Genomic DNA, 18,997 nt, shown 5'->3' on the forward strand with positions numbered 1-18,997 from the left:
TGTCTAACTCCAATAGAGTTCAGAAAGTCTTTAAATGGCAATGCCAATGCATCTTTTTCATTATCTACATGTATATTAAAATCACCAACAATTAGGACTTTATCTGCAGCCAGTACTAACTCTGATAGAAAATCAGCAAATTCTTTGATAAAGTCTGTATGTTACCCCGGTGGCCTGTATACAGTAGCCAGCACAAATCGCAAACGTCATTTATCATTTACACTAGATAGTGTTACATTAAGCACCAACACTTCAAAATAATTATATTTAAAACTAGACTTCTCTGTAATTCTGAAGTTATTACAATAACTTACAGCAATACCTCCCACTTTGCCTTTCAACGAGGCTCATGTTTATAACAATAATATTGCTGGGTGGACTCATTTAAAGTAATGTAATTGTCTGATTTTAGACAGGTTTCTGTCAACCACAGCACCTGTAGGTTGTAATCATATCATTAACAGTAAGTGCTTTTGAAGTAAGGGATCCAATATTCAGCAACCCAAGCTTTATCATTTGTTCATCCGTATTACATCTGCTTTTTATTTGTTGAACATCAATTACATTTTTACCCTTCAATGGGTTTAGGAGTTTTTTTTGTATGTCCTAATTCGGGGAGCAGACACAGTCTCTGTATGATGATATCTAGGTGAAAGTCTCTATGTGATGGGATTTATCGGTCCTCAGTGACGTGAGACAGCTAGCAGACGGTCGGTTTAGCAAGTCTGTCTGCTTCCTGACCTGAGCCCCTGATTGTCATGTTTGAGCTCTAAGAGTATGTGCCATATTACTAGAGAGAAGAACAGCACCATCCCAGGAGGAATGAATAGCATCTTTTGAACAGGTCAGGTCTGCCCCAAAAATGATGCGTCATTAACCTACGCCTTTGTTATTGTAAGAGGTTAGCGACCCCAAGCAGCAAAAAATAAAATTAAAAAATAAAATATATTAGCTTTAAACTAATTTGACAAGTATAAGAAAAACAAAAAAGCATTTTTCCCTTACTACCATTTTTGTTAGTTAATCATTTTTATTAAATGGAAACCAGAATCATTTGGCGGAACCGGAAAATTTCATACAATTCCCAACCATAGTCTAAAGTCTCTACACCTTCAACAACTCGTCAGTTTATCTGGGTGGACACAGTAGAGTAAGGTCAACCAAGGATTTCTCTACGGTTTAAAGAATACTAAGGTTTCAAAACATGCTACTCTGTCATGTACAGTTTTCTCCTACTATATAGTAGGGGAAAATGCAGTTCCGAACGCAACTCTTCAATCAAGCAAATTTAGCCGTTTTTCATGAGTGAGAAAAATAAAGTAGAAAGACAATTCACAAAAAGAAAAGATTTATTTGGTGACAAACAGCCCATACGAATAAAGCACTGATTTGATCTGTAAAAGTACTTTAGTATGTGTTAGGGAGGAACTCTGAATCTATGGATACGTTTCATGTCAATCATGACCGTTTTCAGCAAACAATGGAGGCTTTGGGGAACGGCGGCAGGCTTTGAAACAGGGTTTGTTAGTTTGGCGGCAGGCTTTGGCACAGGCTCTGGTGGTATAACGGCAGCGTCTGGAGGTTTCGTGGCAGGTTTCGATGCAGGCTTCGATGATTTGGCGGCAGGCTTCGTAGCAGGCTCGGCCGGCAGGCTTCGGTGGTTCAGCCGCAGGCTTTGGTGCAGGTTTAGGCGCAGGCTTCAGTGGTTCAACGGCAGGCTTCGGCGCAGGCTTCGGCGCAGGCTTCGGCGGTTCAGCCCCAGGCTTTACTGCATGGATAAAGATGGTCAACTTTAGTCAGTCCATTTAACAGCATTCAGTCTAAGACATACAGCACAAAACACTCAATGCAGGAATAGCAAGTTTTACCTGAGTCTACACTTGGCATTAACATGCGACCTGTATCTGGATGTTGTCCATATACACACTGAAAAGACAAGCGTAAAAGCGCTTCTGATCGGAATGCTATCCGATCAGCATGTCCAGGTGCGGAGGTAGTGGAGGACGCATTGTGATCGGATCTCAGTGTAATGTAAACGCAATCCAACCATCGTGTCTGCATTCACAGGTGGACGTCACACAAAATCCCGCCCACTGTCTTTATGTCCCACTCTCTCCGGAACTGAGAGCTGTGTGGTTTTGCGATAGTCAAAGGTGCAGAACCATTCATTTTCTGTAAAAAACGCATATTTTCCCACCACAGCTGGCAATGTTCTCAGACCCATACGTTGCTCTGTACGGTTTCCATTACGGCATCCATCCACATTATTAGTACTTGCAGCCTCTTCGTCCTCATTTTGCGAGATTTGTAAAATGTCCTTGTTGTGTTTGTGTAGGACTCAACCACACCATGTAGCTTCGTTCGTGTTGCGTTTACTCGACTACCGCAAACCTCACATTTTCCACCTTTTGCGGTAAATCCATGCTGTAAGCCTTAAAGGCACAGTAACCTGTCACTCACAATTTATAACAGTCCAACAGGACACAATACTGAACGTTTTCAGACATAACATTCTCTCCCCCCCCCCCCCCCCAAAAAAACTATTTTAAAAAGAAAACCCACCACTTCAGGTCGACTTTGCACCAGAGTAATCCTTTTTTTGGGACGTGGGAATGCGAGATCCGATCTGTTATCCAGATACAGAAGCCACTTTATGTGGACCGAAGTAAATGCACCGTGTCCTAATTGGTTTATGACCCGGATCACGGTGATCGCATGTTAATACCACATGTAAACGAATTGTATTTTAAGCATTACTCGTCTTTATTAATTTTGTAAAGCCATCATGGGCTTTAAACAGTGCTGCGGGCAGAATTCAGGTAGCCTACATTTGAATTGAAAAAAAACTGAAAAGACCATGAGAAAGCTGCCTCACGCACTATAAAAAAGTAAAAAATATAAAATAAATACCTGTATTTGGAGCCATACACTGATGTCCACATCCATTACTGCAGCATTTCTCATTGTTCGGACAGTCACCGTCATAGGCACAGAACTCCACACACGTTCCTACTCCAGTTATTTTGCTTGGACATTCTCCTGGTTTTGCTGTTATACAGACACATGACAGAAAAGACATATCACTGAATGTTGAAATTCTCATTCACTGTAAAAAAAATAAAAATAATAATAAATATAAATGTATATATCATTTTTAGTAGTTTTGGAAGTGTTCAGTCCCCGTTCAGTCTTTTTACTTCAAAGTGTCATGTTTAGTTCAATGTGTTACTTGCAGGGTTTTTTTTTATTATTATTTGTGAAATTTACTAGCAATTTGAGTGACAACTTGTTTATACAAAATTTTTTCAGTGTTTCTTTTGTTCATCTATTGTAAATTGAAACTTACTGAAAATAGGTGGCACACATGCAGTCCCACAGGGAAATTGACAGCATTTGTGTCCTACAGTACAGTCTCCATCAGAAGTACATTCTCGACTGGACGGCACAACCGTAAGCTTTGCCGGACACTGACCAGACACTACAGAAGAGGATTCAAGAGTATCAATAGTGGAGACCAGGGAGTTGTGTAATAGTTTCAGCATTTGTAAGTCAGAGGTTTTGCGGTACACATCTCAAACGTAAAAATTTTTACATTTATCAACTTCAAGTCAAGTGGATTATAATTTAATTACACTAAACTGCATGTATCAGTTAGTTTCATAGACAGAATGATGTTACAACCTAACCCACTACTAGGGTGTAAATGTCCAATGCTGATATAGGAGACATGGGACAGTTTATATGTTCAGAAATGTACTATTGTAAATAAATGTAGGGGAGAGCAGTGCACAAAGTAACGCTTTTTGACTTTCTCAGTTTGTTTAAGTCTACTTAGGGTTCAAAGTAACCATTTATTTTTTTCACACATTAATGGTGCTCTTCCTCTACACGGTACCAGGTCGACTCGACTTTGTTTGGTTTTACACTGTAAATTTGTACCTGTACCTGCTTTTGGGTACTTTTTTCGTATCACCTCCGGCGAGGTTCTGAGCAAGCTGAGGCTATACTAAAATGTGACATGAAAACACTGCAGACTGCTGATTGGTCAGAGAGAATCGTCACTACTCACTGCGTCATCATTGCACGCGCCAGACGGAGCTGTTTTTTTCAAGGGGGTAATCCTATGGGGTAATCCCATAGACATCTCTATATGATGTCTATGGGTAATCCATCAGCCGGAAACTAAAGCCTCGCGGGAGCCGCCATTGTAGCGGAACTTCACCTGCTGTTACCATTCCATTGACTCCCATTCATTTTGGCGTCACTTTGACAGCGAATAACTTTACATCTGAGGTGTCCAAAGACTTCATTTGTCCATTATTTATTTCTGGAGAAACAGAAATCCCAGAAGTCCCCTCACAAAATAAACATCCCCGTTTAGGTTTCAGAAGAACATCAACCGTCATAAACAATAAACAGCCGTGTACAATGGAACACAGAACAGAGTACATATAACATTATTGTTACTGCAACAAGCCTATTAATAGAACACAATCGTTATCTTTTTTTCTCCGACAGTTGCAACAGGCTCTACAATAGAAAAAATTCTAACTTGCACTCTCCCATACACATAGGTATACACTTACTTCAATACAAAATAAAATTCTTCAAATGGCGTGGAGGTCTATGAACTCTCCCAGTCCTACTCATGATCCGTTCAGACCCTGTAACTGAACATGGTGAATCAGACAAAGCACTCAGATATTTCTGGGGAGCAACGCATTCCTTTCCACTATAAACTCCTGACTCCAGGGAAAGAGACTCAGGCTGTGAGTCCGGAACATTGGACAATGTCTGGTTCTGTGACCCAAGAGAAACAGGCAATGTGTAAGGCCGCACCCTATTGTAATGCACGACCTGCGCCGTCTCAGAGTCAAAAGGATCTACAATCCGGTAAGTCAGTCCCTGTTCCCCACATGAATCCATGACTTGCACTACTTTATACGGTCCCTTCCAATGGGGTGCCAGTTTCATGCGGCTCTCCACTGGGTTGTGGAGCCACACCATGGCACCTACATCATAGGGCTAGTGACGCAATCCAACATCATGGTACAGTTTGACGGTCGTGAGCTGCCTCACCGTGCATCCGTGCACTGCTTAAGGCAGAGTTCAGGTTTGACAGCAATTTGGAAACAAACTCAGCATGTGATGCTGACATCTGAGAGACAAGAGCATGGGTGGGTAACAGTAAATCAGCAGGGACTCGTGCTTCCCGACCGTGGGTCAAGTAGTAAGGTGTGAAACGAGTACTGGAGTGAGTCGTTGTGTTGTAAGCAAAAGCCACATGCTTCACATAATCGTCCCATTCCCCTCCATAAGTCAAAAGAGTCTTAGCCAGTTGATCAATCAGGGTCTGATTAAATCGTTCAACCATACCGTCCGACTACGGATGGTAGGCAGTGGTGCGTGTCTGTTTAATGCCCAGCAGATGACAGAGATTCTGAACCACCTCAGACTCAACCTGACGACCCTGATCTGAATGCAAAGATTCTGGAACACCATGAATCAGAACATAGTCCTCAAACAGACAACGTGCTACTGCCTGTGCTGACTGATTAAGCAAAGCATACAGGTTGACAAATGTGGTGAAGTAGTCCTCGACAACCAGCACATACCGGTTTCCTTTCGAAGTCACTGGCAGCTCTAAGATCGTTCAACCATACCGTCCGACTGCGGATGGTAGGCAGTGGTGCGTGTCTTGCAGATGACAGATTCTGAACCACCTCCGACTCTACCCAACGACCCTGATCTGAATGCAAAGATTCTGGAACACCATGAATCAGAACATAGTCCTCAAACAGACAACGTGCTACTGTCTGTGCTGACTGATTAAGCAAAGCATACAGGTTGACAAATGTGGTGGAGTATCCTCGACAACCAGCACATACCGGTTTCCTTTCGAAGTCACTGGCAGCTCTAAGATGTCCATAGCCACTCTTTCAAATGGCCGTACTGAATGGGACCCACTCATAGGTGCATAGTGGGCTGGAACCGGGCCGCGCCGTGCCTTACATGCCTTGCACTGCTCACACCATGCTTTGATGTCCCTGTACATAGAAGGACAGCAAACAAAATTGTCTCGCCCGTTCCCACACGCGCTCCGAAGAGGAATGGGCAGAAGCTGGGGCCCCAAGCAGCTGCAAAAGAATATCCGATATTAGAGTAGAGGGTACAACCATTTGGACTACAGGGCCACTTGTGAGGGGACAAAAAACTGAGCGGCATAAGTCCATCAATTATGGAAAGAAGGTTGAATTCAGTCCAAAGCTTCCGTAAGCACTGAGAAGATTCTTGTAGTTTTCTCCTGGATGGTCTTTCGGATTGCATCACCCAGCTCAACAGTCTTAATATCAGGGTCAGCTTGCTGCATTGACCTAATGTCTGATAAGCTGTGTGACAAAACATTCATGGAAGACATGCAGTCTGAATTGTCATGCGAGTTGACAGCAGTCACATCTCCTGCCGAATCAGTGACTTCAGAGGAACATGGAATGTTATCTGTTTGACTAGAACTCACCACATTCACTTCCAGTACCTCTTTAACACTGGCCTCTGCCTCGCTAGGGCCAGGTGTCTCAGGGCAGCGAGAAAGCGCGTCCGCATTCTGATGTTTTTTCCCATCTTTGTGTACAATGACCCAATTCAATGGATCGAGCTCCAGAATCCACCTCCCTCTTCTTCCTGTTGGATCATCAATGAACATACGCCGAAGCGCCAAGAGTGGTCGATGGTCTGTGATAATGGTAAATTAGGCAAGTCCAATGTAATGCTTGAATTCCCTAACTGCCCACACGATAGCCCACAACTCACGATCAAAGGTGGACCAACGCCTTTGTGTGGAATTCAATGCCCGGCTGGCATATGCGACCACATGTTCGAGTCCATCTCTGTCCTGGGCAAGAACTGCACCGACGGCCAGGTTGGATGAATCAGCGTAGATTTTAAAAGGCACACTGAAGTCAGGCAATACGACTACAGGACCGCATGACAACACACTTTTCAAAAGGTTAAACGATTTGTCGCACTCAGCATTCCACACAACGGGCACATTTTTCCCGACGAGATGGTTTAGTGGAGCAGCAAGTTTAGAAAAATCCTTGACGAATCGTCTGTAATAGGAACACAGTCCCACAAAGGCTCTCACCTCAGAAGGAGAACAGGGAATTGGCCAGTTCAAGACTTTCTCTGTGTTCTTTGGATCAGGATGAAGACCTTTTCGAGAAACGACATGGCCAAGAAAGACCACCTGATCTCTGGCAAGGTGACATTTGCCTGGATTTAGTCTCAAACCAGCAGATTGTATTCCTGAAAACACCTCTTTCAGGCTAGACAGGTGTTCTTCAAAAGCTGTGTTACAAATTAAAATGTCATCGAGATATCCCATGCAGATGTGCCACGGGAGCCCTCTGAGGACAAGCTCCATTAAGCGTTGAAATGTGGCGGGGGCGTTAGATAGGCCCATTGGCATGGACCGCCACTGATAGAGGCCCTGTCCTGTGGTAAAGGCCGTCTTTTCTCTGTCCTCTTCAGCAACTTCCACCTGCCAGTAACCATTAGAGAAATCTAGCGTGCTGAACCATACTGCGCCCGATAACGCATCCAGTGTGTCATCCACACGGGGTAGAGGATGAGAGTCTTTAATAGTCGCACTATTTAATCGTCTGTAGTCTACACAAAAACGCCATGTACCACATTGATTTTTCACCAGAACAACTGGTGACGCCCAGGGACTACAGCTCTCCTCAATGACGCCATCTTCTAACAGGCCAGCCACGTGTTTCTCTGTCTCAGCACGTTTTTCAGGGGATACACGATATGCACGCTGTTTGATAGGCGTCTGCTCACCAGTTCTGATGCGATGTTTTACTATTGTACACCTACTGGAATTCCGTATGGAGGAGGTAAAGATGTCATTGTATTCCAACAGCAATGCTGAAATTGCAGCTCTCTCAGATTCAGAAATAGGTGACTCATCCAACGACACAGGAGAAACAACCCTGGAAAAGGTTGCTGCAGCTACATCAACCGGAGCATGAAACAGCTGAACATCTGAGTCATCAACTGTGTAAAACTCAGCCAGGTGCATACCCTGTTTCAATGAAATGTCCTGTCCAGTAGGATTCAAAATCCGAGCTTTTGTCAGTCCGTTGTGAACCATGGCAACTGTGTGAGCAACCACTAGACCGGAAGAATCCGCCACATTGGGTTCCAGATAGCCAACAAAGTCACTCACCAAATGGACTGCATTGGGTGTACACACTTTAACTGCCACAACTGACTCACTGAGGGGTGGTAAGTTCATAGCGGTTGCCAGTGACACGTTGCAGCACAGTGGAACAAAATCTTTGCTGGTAAGGAGAGGAACTGAGATGTCCCACAGTTGTAGCTTAGCACGGCCGAGATCCAGTAAAGCATGGTTCCTCAACAAAAAGTCCCAGGCCAGCAACACCGTCTGTGTGGTTTCTCTTAGCACATGAAATGCATGCTGCCACGACTCAGTTCCCAGCTGAAATGTTATTGTGATGGTGCCGAGTATCTAGCATTTGTCCATTCACAGCAAGGGCTGACACATAGTCCTTTTTCAATGGCCGATTACGAAGTGTTGGAATTGACATACGAAAATCGCTACTCATGAGAGATACACTGGAACCAGAGTCCACTAACATCTAAACCTCCACACCTTCAATTACACCTCTCACATACGACACCAGCTCCTGGCCAGGATCCACAATCACATTGATGTCTCTTGAAATAGAGTCACCATCATCAACATTGTCCATTAAAGGGCCCACAGGCAGCATAGCTGGTGTTTGGGCCGCAACATCAGCTAAAGTCCGTTTCCCGGCCCATTGCGGCGCTCCACTCCGCCAGGAGACATGAAACGCACTCCCCGCTTTCTCGAGTCATCCTCATAGCTGTTCAATCTGTGAAGACCGGGGCTAGGGCTGCGTCTCGCAGGGGACTGAGCAGAGTATGAGTCTTTATAACCACGAACATCCATACCTGATGTACGCTCATCAAAATGTTGGAATGATTTCCTCTCAGGTGAACGGCCCATCCATGCACTGTCAAAGACACACGACTGGCATCCACGGCCCCCGCAGACACACTGGCACATTCCACTCGACTGAGAGCGGCCTCCATTCCACTCATCCATTGCTCTAGGACTCTCACTGGATTTCAGTCTTAGGTTTTCATCACCCAAGCGCCTCAGTTCCATTCTCATATCTCTCATTTCTTCTGTCAATCTATCCACTGCTCTGTATAGTCCTCCATTATCAGTCACAGAGTGAACAGCAGCCACTGCACCACCATCATTATTACCATAGGCAGCATTAACAGGCATGTAATCAGTCTTTATTGAGTCTCTCTCTTGAGCATTTTCGCACCGACCTGCCATTATCACGGCCTCCTCCAAATCTGTTGCTCCCTGTTCATGGCATTTAGCTATGAGCACAGGATCCAAACCAGCCAAAAAACGACGAAAATTTTCCTCTCTTTGGGCCTTGTCGCCATATTCAGGAAAAGCCTCGTCCACTAACCTGCTCATCTCCGCCGCATACACCTCCAAACTTTCCCGCGGAGCACGAGGGTGGGCTGATAAACTGGCTCTGAAGCGATCCATAAACTGCCTCTGCCCGAAAGCCTCCTTAAGTCTTTCCTTTACAGCTGTATAGTCAGCCTGAACAGTTTTAGGAAGGCTGTCCCACAGAAGAAATGGCGCGTTGCTTAAACGTGTCGGCAGAATCCTCACTAGCTCATAATTAACCGACGCAGGGCCATCCCCCTCTGTGAGTGCTCTGACTGCGACCTCGAACTGCCGCGCCCAGCACAGAAAGCTCTCCTTCTCGTCACCAGGGAACGGCGGGGGTAGCTCGATTTTCACGTGTCTGTTGATCTTGTCACGGTCCCGTCTCGAATAGAAATCATCATCGCCTTTACACCACATGATGGCCGCGTCGACGTTGAACCCGCGCGTGCTAACTCAGCTAAAAACTTTCCACTGTAAACTAACTAGTTAAACACCCATCGTACACTGGACCACGTAAACGCAAATAAATCAAAACAACACCGCTGCCACCAATGTGACCGAGCGTCCATACAGGGTTCGCCTAACACTCAGAAATACAATTGAAAACAATTAAAGATAGCAGTTTGAACACTTCTCCACTTTATTATACATCTCCTCAGATCACTACTTCTCAGAAAACAAAAACCCCGCGACCCTCTAGTACCAAGTGCGCATGACCAATGCCTATCTACGGCAAGCCCCGAGGGGAAAAATTAATTTCATACACATATACAACGAGCTCCAGTACATCCAGAATTAGTAGGCCTACATCATAACAGGATCCAACAAAGTCTGTTACACATCTATCAACCGATTTCAGTGGTTTGTACGTGGTGTACGTTACTATTACTAATTATACAATGACCAAATACAACCAGAAAAAATGTTCAGTCTTGTTTGTGAAAGGTAATTCCCCGAGACCTGTTTTCAATTGTGTGGCAATATGTACAGCTCCAAGCAGCACACGAAGCAGGCATTTTTCTCAATTCCCATAATGAGAAGTATGGGAAAGTTGCCCTCAGCAAAGCGGCCAATAGGGCGTCTATGTATTTATTATGTCTATGGTCGCTCAGCCATCAGGCAGGAAGTGCAATAATCGGGCTTCAGTCTTATCCGTTGAAATCAATGGGGTCGCTGTGTCCATTTCTTTTACCGTCCGTATTTTTATCAGCAGTGTTTCGTTTTGCTGCCCTCAGCCTCTCCTGAAACAACGTTTGTCTTGTTGTCAGAAACAGCAACATACAACAGTTCAAAACATTAATTTGTAGAACATTGACTCTCAGTTTCACCTTTTTCTCATGTATTCTCAATAGAATTCTTAAAAGTATAGAATAGCATATTTCTAATAGGGGCTCATTGTAACGCAGTGTGACATGCCCCACCTGCTGCACAACTGGGATTTAAACCCTGCGAGTGTCTTCTGCTAGTTAGCGAAGCATTAAAGAACTAGTCTAGATCAATTGTTAAATAACATATTGGAGATTAAAATATCAGATTCGTCTAATTTTAAATAAACAAAAAATAGAGATGAAAATTAACTTAAGAAATGTACTTTCGCTATGGTTTAATACATGTCTATTGATTTGGTGATTTTTTTTCTCTTTATAGTGTTGATATGGCAACTAGTAAATACACAGTTTTCGTGCTAGCATGTGTGAAGTATTTAAAACAAGTGTTACAACTAGCCCCGCGTTACATTGTGCCCTGCTCTCCCCTGTACACATAAAAAAATAAAAATAAAAATTCATATTTAAAGGGGTCCTATTAAAGGTGCTCCAAACGATGTTGGGCGACGTCACTTCTTGTTGACGTTTAAAGTATTGTCAAACTAAACGGAGGCTAACTAGACCCACCCTCCTCCTCATCCACGCACTAACCCCCCAAACCCCACTTCCAAATCCTTCTTGTCGGTTATTGGCTGGAGCAGTTTGTTATGTTTCGTGGTGTGGGTTAGCCCAGTTTTTTTTAGTTTTTTTTGCCATTTGTGGAGCCTGGGGTGTCTGCAGAGACCGCGTTTTTTACAGTGTGTTCAGGGGACAGGCAGCTAGTGGATAATGAGGAGATGTTTGCTGTATGTGACAAAAAATGTTTTGGCCTAAAAAACGCGTGCTTACCTTTAAGTGCTTAACCTTTACCTTAAACACCTTTAAGCCCTTATACGAAGACTAGAATGTGTTTTCATGCTTGATTGTTCAAAAAACACATTATTTCACATTTAACATTACAGCTTCTTTAGCCCCAGTCTGGTTGAATGTGTCGTTTTCGATGAAGCACCTCCTTCCGAAATGTATTGTGATTGGTTAGCTGGCCCAGTGTTTTATGATTGGCAGTGCTTAGCGGGTGTTCGGGAAATGTCATGCCCTTTCATAACAAGCTCTAATCATATGCAAATATTAACGATGCCCGATTCAGACCCTGACAATATTAACAAACAAGAGGATTTTACTGAACGGATTTCAAGTATGGACTTTGCAAGTATGGATTGCAAAGAACGTTTCAGAGTGGTGTTTTTTTTGTAATTTTCTTATAGTTACGAATACAATATAATTTTTTTAGGAAAACTATGGTAATACAAACAGTAATCGATAAAAAAAAAATCATGGATAATTTCCCTAAGGGGCAGTGAACAGTCTAACAAAAGCAAGATCTTACAAAAGCAAAAACTACATCAATACTGTAATGTTAGCAGGCTAGCAGAGGCAAAGCTTTGCCCTTCATTTACATCAGTGGTTCTCAACCTTTTTTGGGCCAGCGCCCCCTATCCAATATCCAGGTCCCTGAATGCCTCCAACTAATGCCATGTTATAAGCGAGCAGGAACGAGTGAGAGTTAACAGATGAAATAAGTACAAAATTGTCATTTATTAATACAATTGAACTATACTCCACAGTGATTAATCCCCAAAAAAGCTATAAGTTTCATTGGCATAGGGTTTTTTGTCAAATCTGTGGTGGGTGGTCCTCTGGCCTTCTAGGGGGTTCGGGGGCATGCACCCCTGTAAGAAAATTGTGCATTTTAAATGTTAAATTCATCAATCTGGTGCACTTTTGAGAGTTCAAAATTAAAAGCTCCAACCCATATTCAGGGTGCAAATTAAACAAAGGAAAACTCAAACCTCTTTTAGTTGTGTCCGTCTACATTACACTACTACATAATAGTTATAATATTAATCCATAATATAACCATTTGTAAATATATTTTTTATTTGCAAATCTCATTTTATTTATTTGTGAGTTTTATAATTTGTGAAACTCTTTACATTTATTTGTCAATGATATATTTTTGTGAATCTCTTTACATTTATATGTGGATCATAATAATAAGAATAATGCAACAATTCTCACCCCATACCCTCTTCTCTCGAACACAGAATGCTGCTACGTCAGAGCGGCCAAAGCGTCACTTTTTGACAAGCGTCCTTAACAGGTAGGGTGGCCATACGTCCGGATTTTGGCCGGACAGTCCGGATTTTAAGCCCCCTGTCCGGCGTCATGGCGCAGCCTCAAGTCGGACACTCATTTGTCCTCCTTTTTGGAGTTGCGCTGAATTGTTTAAAAAAAATTAAAAACTCCTGCATATTGACAGCGGCTCCCTGATGCCCATAAATTAGATAAAATCTATGGCGTTATTTTTTAGTCAAAAGTTACGAGCGTGTAAGACATGCTCACGAGCACATTATGTTATTTCACACGCGCAAAAATGAACCTTCAGCTGGCATGATATAAGTACTCGAGCACAAATTCAACAACCGAGAGGTGTATGGGAAGCTGCGAGCGAGCGCCTGGCATACTCTCATAGGTTAACTCTGCTTGTACAGTGGAATCCTGCTCGCGTGCAGCGGGCTTCTGCTCGCGGAGTGCTGTTTTGCTCGCGAAGTGGATTTCTGCTCGCTCAGCTGATTTCTGCTCCCTCGAGTCTACATGACTTTTGACAATTTGGGGGCGGAAACCAAGGAAGGCACTGACCCACTTATGATTGGTCACATTCATCGTAATCACAACCACAGGGACATCCTTGTACCTTGATTGACAGCTCTCATTACAGGAAGCACGGAGTCAAAGTATCGGAGTTTTTTTTTATTTTTAAATGAATTTAAACTGTATATAAAATCCTTAAAAAACTTTGAAAGGTCCTAAAGCACAAAAAATATATGATACCCTTCCCAACTGAGATAAATGGATGAACAAAGACTGAATTCTCCCCTTATGTCATGTTATGTTAGGCTATATTATAATTCCTTACCGTTTATTATTTAAATGTTTATTTTCCTTACAAATATCCTTATTTTTGTACTAAGACTACATTTATATTCTTGTTGTATTAAGAGCTGCTCCCTCTGACTATATTTTCCTTGTATCCTATTCTAAAGAAAAGGAAGTTATGCAGCCATGTTTGTCTGTAAATCTTGATATTTCAATAAAATAAATAAATAAATAAAAACTCCGTCAGATACTTTGACTCCGTGCTTCCTGTAATGAGAGCTGTCAATCAAGGTACAAGGATGTCCCTGTGGTTCTGATTACGATGAAAGTGACCAATCATAAGAGGGTCAGTGCCTTCCTTGGTTTCCGCCCCCAAATTGTCAAAAGTCATGTAGACTCGAGGGAGCAGAAATCAGCTGAGCGAGCAGAAATCCACTTCACGAGCAAAACAGCACTCCGCGAGCAGAAGCCCGCTGCACGCGAGCAGGATTCCACTGTACAAGCAGAGTTAACCTATGAGAGTATGCCAGGCGCTCGCTCGCAGTTACCTGTACACCTCTCGGTTGTTGAATTTGTGCGCGAGTACTTTTATCATGCCAGCTGAAGGTTCATTTTTGCGCGTGTGAAATAACATAATGTGCTCGTGAGCATGTCTTACACGCTCATAACTTTTGACTAAAAAATAACGCCATAAAAATCTCCCGGAATCAAGAGCTCCAAACCTTGTAGAGGGAGAGAGCGAGAGACCTTGCGTGTGTGTGCAAATGTGCGTGTGTGCCTCAAGAAGCGCATGTAAACACCGCGTCTACAAAACCGATCACCAAAATATATAGCCGTGAAATGCTTCTTGCAGGTTGGGATATCTGTGTCCTCCTTTTTGGTGTTATGGAAATAGCCACCCTATTGACAGGGCGGTCAAAGCTTCATTGCAGCTCAAGTCGGCGGCGGGGTTTACAGTTATCCTCAAACAGCAACATTAAACACAAACTAAAGTTTAAAAAAATAGTTAAATCCTAATCAAGGACCCCTTTACGGCACTTGTGCATTTCTTCGAGCTTCATAATAAAGTTAAAAGACCTTCTCACCTTTGACTTCGGCATCTGTTGTGCTCAAGCATGCAGACAGACACAATAAAACAGCACTCAAGGTGCAGTACGCTCGAACTGTCATCCTCTTGACCTGAGAATCTCACAATGAACTCTCCTGGAAGATGTGCTGAAACAGTGAGTCAGGAGGGATGGCGAGGCAAACGAAACTATGAAAAGCGTGTTGCAGCCTTAAATCATCTGCTCAATCTAACAACACAAATAGCTGTAAAAAATGGTTTAGAGCGCTTTTAAAGATCCAATGGGGGTGTGGGCAGGGCATCTACGACCCTGATGAAACGCACAACCTGTAGCTTTGAAGACCTTGATTAGTAAGTTCAGGTGAGTTTGATTAGGGTTGGGAAGCGCTGCGTTCAGGCCGTATGTTTGCCATATAAACGGCAAGGATTATTAATGTCCCATAGTGGGCTACTTTCACGATTGATTGCTGATAAAAAAGGAAATGTCCATATTTGGATCCAACAACATTTAGGAGAGAGAGAGCTTTCCAACAGTAGCCTATGTGATGACAGGATGCAGACACCTATCGCGGAGCAGCATGTTGATTTAGAACGCCAACTTTAGTTGAATTTAGGAGAAATCTACAGACACAAATAGACAAAGTGTAGTAAAATAAATACCTAAATGTGTATTTTGGACTTTTTTTCACCACAAGTCTGAAAGAAGACACGTTATTGAAGATTAATAGCCCAAAATCTCAAAATTGACCTGTGAAAAAAAACCGTTTTCTTTTTCGTTTTTTTTTTGCCTGCCGTGTCTCCCCTTATAGGAATTAAAAGAAAAATACAGTTATGGAAATATGATACAGCTATAAAATGAATTAAAAGAGTAAAAAGATGATACACAGATAAACTTGATCTGGCGAAACAACGGTGTAGGCTATCATGTTTTTCACAACTTCCAGTTTTACTCTGAGATTTTCCCATGGTGATTACACTGTGTCTGTGGTGTTCTTTCGGCGTGCCTAAGAAATCTATTGAACGTCTCCAATAGACCGGATTTCCCCCTATAATTGGACAGAGTGAGCTCTAGGACTGACTGACTGGGTAACCTCTGGTTCACTGCCCCACCAGTCTGCACCCCAAAGATTTGTTTGAAAGCTCTAGGATGGAATCTATCCAGTCCGCACCCCACAGAACCTCGAGTTTAATTAGACATCAAACTCACTACTCCACCACAGATCCAGGTCATCAGCATGGTTTTATCTTTCCCCCAATTAAGTAATTTATGTTTGTCTCTTACCCAATTCTCAGTGCCATTTGAGTTCAGTTTAGAGTCAAAAGGAGGATGCAAAAATAAAGTACAGTGTCAGTACAGTGGCACAGTGCTCATTCAGTAAATGCGGAGCTAAACAGATGTGTTTTGAGTCTGGATTTGAATGTGACTAGGAGCACAGAGATCAGATCTCTTCTGGAAAATAGCCTAGTTCCAGCTGTGGCTGGAAATTCAGTAAAGCCATAAGGCCAACTTGCGCTGTTTTATGATGATAAGGAACCACTTGACTCTTGACTGTGCTTTTATTTTTATAAATTCTATGATTTTCTCACACATATCGTATGGCTTAACCACGTGGCACCAAGCTCACCAGTCCTCAGTTAAGTCTATAGAGTGTCTTTATAACCGAGCCTTGAAAATCCTGGAAAAGAATAGAAAAAGGTATACCATCATTGGCAAATTCTAAGCAAATATAAGATTTTAAGTTTTGCTAATTTTATCTCCCTGCACTTTGTTAAATTGGTCTTCAAATGCCTAATAACGCTGTTCCCCCACCTCTTTGCAAAACAATAACAACACAGAAAAGTGGTACCAGACCCACCACCCGAGCAGCGGTAAAAGGCAATTGTAGTATCCCTTTCCGTAAAACATCATTTGCCCAAACTGCCTTTTCTACCAGAACACTTGAAATGTATTCCAACATTACCCACCATCAAAAACATACCGAAATTGTGGGTAATTCAGGAACAATATTGCTCTCATTTAGTTTTTACATTGTGCTCTTTCTGTATACTGTTTTTGTGTGTGTGTGTGTTTTTGCTCTTTTCATTTCATTTCATTTTATCTCTATTGCATTTATAATAATGTTAGTCTGTATTTTTATTTTTAACTAAAACCCCGACCAGGGACAAGTGTTGTGAATTAGCTTTAGCTAAAAACACGATACATACGATGACTGTTTAAGTTTATCTATGTTTTTTGTATCTGTCCCTATCTAAATAAACTTAAATAATAATAATAAAAGCGAACTCACCATGCTTAGAGTGAATCCTTAGTAGGCTATTTCTAGCTGATGTGAATTCAGTGTTTATATTCAGTGAGCGTATCTGCAATATATTGAGGTCCTAGGCCATTGAGTGATTTATATGCCAGTTATAATACTTTAAAGTCAATCCTAAATGTAACTGGGAGCCAATGTAAAGACTTGAGGACTGGTGTGATGTGTTCATATTTTCTGGTTCTGCTCAGAATCCTAGCAGCAGCGTTCTGTATGAGCTGCAACTGTCTTATTGTCTTTTTGGGAAGGCCAGTGTGGAGTCCATTACAATAATCCACCCTGCTGGGGATGAAATCATGGACAAGTTTTTCTTAGTCTTGTCTGGAAACAAAGCATCTAATTCTTGCAATTTTTTTCGAGATTCCTGACTTGATTTTTAGTTGTTTGACCCCTAGTGTCAAGGTGTTCACCTTGAGAACTTCATCTTTTGGCGCTTTTCCACTACACAGTACCAGCTCGACTCGGCTCGGCTCGGCTCGACTCGACTCGACTCAACTCGCCTTTGCTTGGTTTTCCACTGTGTAAAAGTTGTACCTGTACCTGCTTTTGGGTACTTTTTTTCGTACCACCTCCGGCGAGGTTCTGAGCGAGCTGAGGCGATACTAAAATGTGACGTAATACAATGCCGACTGCTGATTGGTCAGAGAGAATCGTCACTATTCACTGCGTCATCATTGCACGCGGCAGATGGAGTATCCAGAATAACCCCGCCATTTTTAAATACTTTGCCCAGATATACTAAACAACTTACTACTATTATTATGGCAACTCGGAAGAATACGCCGTGGTCAAACGAGGAGGTGCAGACTTTCCTTTGTTTGGTTGCCGAAGAAAGGATCCAGCGAGAGCTTGATGGGGCAACGAGGAACGAAAAAGTGTATCAAGAAATCTCCGAACTGCTGTCCACACATGGCTACAACAGGACTTTCCAGCAATGTAGGGAAAAGTTAAAAAAACTGAAAAGTGACTACAGAGCTGTAAAGGACCACAACGGCCGCAGTGGTTCAAACCGAAAAAGCTGGAAGTGGTACGAACAGATGGACGGTATCTACGGCCATAGACCGGCGAGCAACGGGAGGGAGGGTGGACTTGACTCGGCCACCAGTTTGTTGGAGTCGCTGATGGAGGCAAACGCAATGACTCTGAGTGAGTTCACGTAGTGTAACAGCGCAGCGCTTCTTGGTTGTATACGTCAGAACTTAGGCTCACTATTGGCCAGCATCACACATCACACACAGGCGTCGGCCAATAGTGAGCCTACGTTCTGACATACAACCCAGAAGCGCTGCACTGTTACACTACGTGAACTCACTCAGAGGCCCAGACCGAAGAAAACTAATATTTTCATTTCATAATTTTTAAAGATATATAAAATAAATTTTTAGATATATGAAATAATTTAGTACTAATCAAATTACAATTGTAGATATCTTGAATTGGATTTTTGACTAGGCAAAACTTAAAGAGATATCTTGAATTGGAATTATTCCTAGTCAAATCTAATTTAAAGATATCTGCAATTTAATTATGGATATCTCAATCCATAGATTTTTGACTAGGAAGACCTTTCTTTGAACATATCTGCATTTAGCTTTGTGACTAGGAGTAATTTCAATGTAGATATCTGGAATTAACTTTCTGACTAGTCAAAATTCCTTTATAGATATCTGAAACATGCATGCAAATACACATTTGCTAACTTTAAACATTTTATTAACCAATCTTGGAAACTGTTGTAATCCGACATTTTGTCTAAGAATTGTATAATAAAGGTCCTGCATCTTTTGGTCATTTTAAACTGCTTTATACAGACATAATTGAAAAGTATGAAAATAAAAACACGACA

The 18,997-nt window shown here is 42.4% G+C and overlaps 1 protein-coding gene across 1 annotated transcript; it reads right to left on the reverse strand.

Moving 5' to 3' along the window:
* Positions 1–1,331: 1,331 nt before the first annotated feature.
* LOC143735318 (uncharacterized) lies at positions 1,332–15,104 on the reverse strand. The gene is made up of 4 exons (XM_077225500.1): positions 14,859–15,104; positions 3,347–3,478; positions 2,911–3,048; positions 1,332–1,768 (listed from the first exon to the last, which is right to left on the reverse strand). Exons 1-4 carry the CDS (start codon positions 14,941–14,943, stop codon positions 1,455–1,457), a joined length of 669 nt encoding a protein of 222 aa, XP_077081615.1. The 5' UTR covers positions 14,944–15,104; the 3' UTR covers positions 1,332–1,454.
* Positions 15,105–18,997: the final 3,893 nt, after the last annotated feature.

This window comes from Siphateles boraxobius, unplaced genomic scaffold, assembly GCF_051911475.1.
Source record: "Siphateles boraxobius isolate OS27281-9 unplaced genomic scaffold, OSU_SipBor_1 1, whole genome shotgun sequence".
NCBI classification, from domain to species: Eukaryota; Metazoa; Chordata; class Actinopteri; order Cypriniformes; family Leuciscidae; genus Siphateles; species Siphateles boraxobius.

Bases quoted from the DNA above. Each gene is read 5' to 3' on its own strand.
- LOC143735318 (XM_077225500.1), bottom strand. From the start codon at position 14,943: ATGACAGTTCGAGCGTACTGCACCTTGAGTGCTGTTTTATTGTGTCTG. The intron at 3,049-3,346 runs GTAAGTTTCAAT...TCTGTATAACAG, and splicing joins ATGTGTGCCACCTATTTTCA to CAAAACCAGGAGAATGTCCA. The intron at 1,769-2,910 runs GTATTTATTTTA...TTATCCATGCAG, and splicing joins GTGTATGGCTCCAAATACAG to TAAAGCCTGGGGCTGAACCG.